At 45.9% G+C, this 3,335-nt stretch overlaps 2 protein-coding genes across 2 annotated transcripts in view; both read left to right on the forward strand.

The window, feature by feature from the left end:
• The window catches only part of LOC122541246 (butyrophilin subfamily 3 member A2-like), a 39,393-nt gene that overhangs the window by 1,781 nt on the left and 34,277 nt on the right, over window positions 1–3,335 (forward strand). The window contains exon 2 of the mRNA XM_043677863.1: window positions 1,906–2,017. Within this exon, the coding sequence (XP_043533798.1) occupies window positions 1,906–2,017 (112 nt within the window). The remainder of the gene's footprint in view (window positions 1–1,905; window positions 2,018–3,335) is intronic.
• Window positions 2,003–3,335, forward strand: part of LOC122541328 (butyrophilin subfamily 3 member A1-like) — a 109,338-nt gene continuing 108,005 nt past the window's right edge. The window contains exon 1 of the mRNA XM_043677993.1: window positions 2,003–2,152. The gene's annotated coding sequence lies outside the window, so the exon portion shown is untranslated. The remainder of the gene's footprint in view (window positions 2,153–3,335) is intronic.

The raw sequence follows: 3,335 nt of genomic DNA on the forward strand, positions 1-3,335 counted from the left end.
GACCTTACCATTAACTGTATAAGTCCTGCTAAGATTTGCTTTCCCAAAATGCAGCACCTCACATTTATCTGAATTAAACTCCATCTGCCACTTCTCAGCCCATTGGCCCATCTAGTCAAGAGCCTGTTGTAATCTGAGGTAACCCCCTTCGCTGTCCACTACACCTCCAATTTTGATGTTATCTGCAAACTTACTAACTGTACCTCTTATGCTCGCCTCCAAATCATTTATGTAAATGACAAGTAGAGGACCCGATCACAGACTGGTCACAGGCCTCCAGTCTGAAAAACAGCCCTCCAACACCACCATCTGTTTTCTACCTTTGAGCCAGTTCTGTATCCAAATGCTTCGTTCTCCCTGTACTCCATGAGATCTGATCTTGTTAATCAGTCTCCCATGGGGAACCTTATCAAACACCTTACTGAAATCCATATAGATCACATCTACTGCTCTGCCCTCATCAATCCTCTTTGTTATGCTTCAAAAAACTCAATCAAGTTTGTGAGACATGATTTCCCAGGCACAAAGCCATGTTGACTATCCCTAATCAGTCCTTGCCTTCCCAAATACAAAGTTGTGAAAAGTTACAATCTTCCCAAGGATGATTAACACTCTCAACGGGATAAGGGAGGATGTAGAGCTACAGTGATAACAGCATTTCACAGGACTAATGGGAACACAAAAGGGACATCTGCTGGGCCCATATCATTTTGTTTCTTCATAAGGATGTGTGATGTCAATGCTTAGCCAGGTAATAACAAGTGAACTGCAAAAGCATTGTATTGACATGAAAGAACTGAGATGGTAAACTGTTGTGCTGACTGTAACTCTGTGTAAAGGATAGGATTAGGGTGTTTTTAGATGCTATGCAATGATATACCGTGGATGTCCAAAGAGACTTGGGAGTTCAGGAGCATAGATCTTTAAAATTTCATGACGAGATCCAGAAAATAATCAAGGAAGCTGATGGAATGCTCCCCTTTATAACAACAGAACTGGAGTATAAGGACACAGAGACTATAGTGCATCTGTACAAAACCCTGGTACGACCCGACTGGGAGAACTGTGAGCAGATCTGGGCACCACACCTTAGGAAGGATATACAGGACTGATCCTGGAGGGAGTACAATGTAGGTAATGAAAAGAGATTTAGATTAGGGCTAGGCCTGTTTTCTTGAGAATTTAGAAGGCTAAGAAATCTATGAGATTTTAACAGGAAAAACTGAATTCACTCGTTGAGGATTGCAGAAGTAGGGACATATTCTGTGAATTAGGGCCAGACTATTCAGTAGAGAAGATCAGAAGGTCCTGCACACAAACAGTGAGAGCCATTTGGAGCACTCTTCCACAAACAGCAATGGATGCCGGATCAGTTATTAATTTAAATCTGAGAGAGATGCATCTTTTTAACCAAAGCTAATAAAGCAGGTTATATGGAGTCAGGCCACAGATCAGCCCTGATCTCACTGAATAGTGGAATATGCTGGAGGAGCTGTATAGTCAGCTCCTGTTCCTAGGGATGGGGATGAAATGCTGGCCAGCCAGCAATGCCCACCTCCCTCAAGTGAATAAAGAAAAAATGTTCCCTATGTTTTAGGAAGAGACTTCAGTGAATGGGAGGGAAGCAGAACTGAGGGGAATGGGAAGGATTGATCAGGGCGGAGAGGGATGTGGAAAGTGAAGGAAAGGGGGATGAGGTGAGATGGGAGAGAAGGAAAGGGAGGGACATGGATTGTGAGGGACAGGGGAGTCTGAGACCTTTGTGGAGACCCAGCACCATCCCCCAGGATGGCTTTCTGACCCTGGGGAGAATCGTTCCTATCTCAAGGTCAGAGACTCTGGGAGAAGCCGAGCACCAACCCCCTGGATCGGAGGGAGCAGCCCTCAGTGAGTGAACTCTGAAAGCTGAAAGTGAAAGCTCTCCGTGTGGGAGGGAGCTGTCACCTTCCACTTTACTCTTTACACATCTGTCGGGAAAAGGCGGAAAATGTTCGATCAGATTGTGGGAAAGTAAGAGGTGAGTCCCAAATCCTCTTTAATTTCAGGAAGGGATCATTCACAGTGGGATCGGGTGGATATTATTCCCTCTGAAAGATCCCAATCAAATCCAAGGAGTTGAACGGGGAGCCGCTGGGGATTGTCCAGGGAAAAGGTGGGAACTTTCTCCAATGTCTCTGAGCAGCTGAACAGAGCCTGGAGCTGGCTCCTGTCAGTATGAGGGAACAGGAGGGAGAGGCAATCTGCAACATTAAAGTCTCAGGGTCAGAAACAGCGACTGGAAAGGGAGACGGGACATGAGCCGCTGGATGTTGTAAAACAAAGAATTAATTCCTTTGAATAATTCCGTGTTTGTATCCCGGGGAACAAACCTTTAAAGCAGGAAGTTAATGTTCAGCATTCCTTCATCGACATGGATTGCAGTTTGCTGCTTTGTTTCAGTCGTGTCTTTAGAGAGTGTTGATGCAGTCACTTTCACTTGCAATATTTAATTTGTACAGTTCAGAGTGATGGACAAAGGAAACAAGGCGAATGTGAGGAAAAACATCTTTCATACAAGAGTAGTTAGAGTCTGGAATGTGCTGCCTGGAAATGTGATGGAGGCAGGTTCCGTTGAGGAATTGAGGAGAGTACAGGATGATGGTATGAATGGTAATGGTGAACAGGGATATTGGGAAAAGGCAGGAGATAGGTCCTGGATAATAGAACCAGACTCGGGGATGGAGCTGGTGTAGGTATGATGGGCAGAATGGCCTTCCTGTACAACATCATCATTCTGTCATTCTGTCTTGAATTCTTCCTCGTGGCTCCCTCTGCCAATCTGATATCTACATGAAGCCTGAAGTTGTCCATGATTAATGGGCTGCCTTTGTGACATTCCATCATCGTTTCCTGATTTATTCTCTGCCACACCATATAGCTGCTGATGGGAGCCTATTGACTACTCCGACCAGTATCTTCTTGCGGAAGGCGGAAAGGGGTGGAGAGTCAGTTATCAGTTATACTTCCCTCCCCACCCCTTTCCGCCTTCTGCAAAGATCGTTCCCTCCGTGACTACCTGGTCAGGTCCACGGCCCTCTACAACCCACCCTCCCATCCTGGCACTTTCCCCTGCCACCGCAGGAACTGTAAAACCTGCGCCCACACCTCCTCCCTCACCTCTATCCAAGGCCCTAAAGGAGCCTTCCACATCCATCAAAGTTTTACTTGCACATCCACTAATATCATTTATTGTATCCGTTGCTCATGATGCAGTCTCCTCTACATTGGGGAGACTGGGCAGCTCTTAACAGAGTGCTTTAGGGAACACCTCTGGGACACCTGCACCAATCAACCAC

Source organism: Chiloscyllium plagiosum, chromosome 37 (assembly GCF_004010195.1).
Source record: "Chiloscyllium plagiosum isolate BGI_BamShark_2017 chromosome 37, ASM401019v2, whole genome shotgun sequence".
NCBI classification, from domain to species: domain Eukaryota; kingdom Metazoa; phylum Chordata; class Chondrichthyes; order Orectolobiformes; family Hemiscylliidae; genus Chiloscyllium; species Chiloscyllium plagiosum.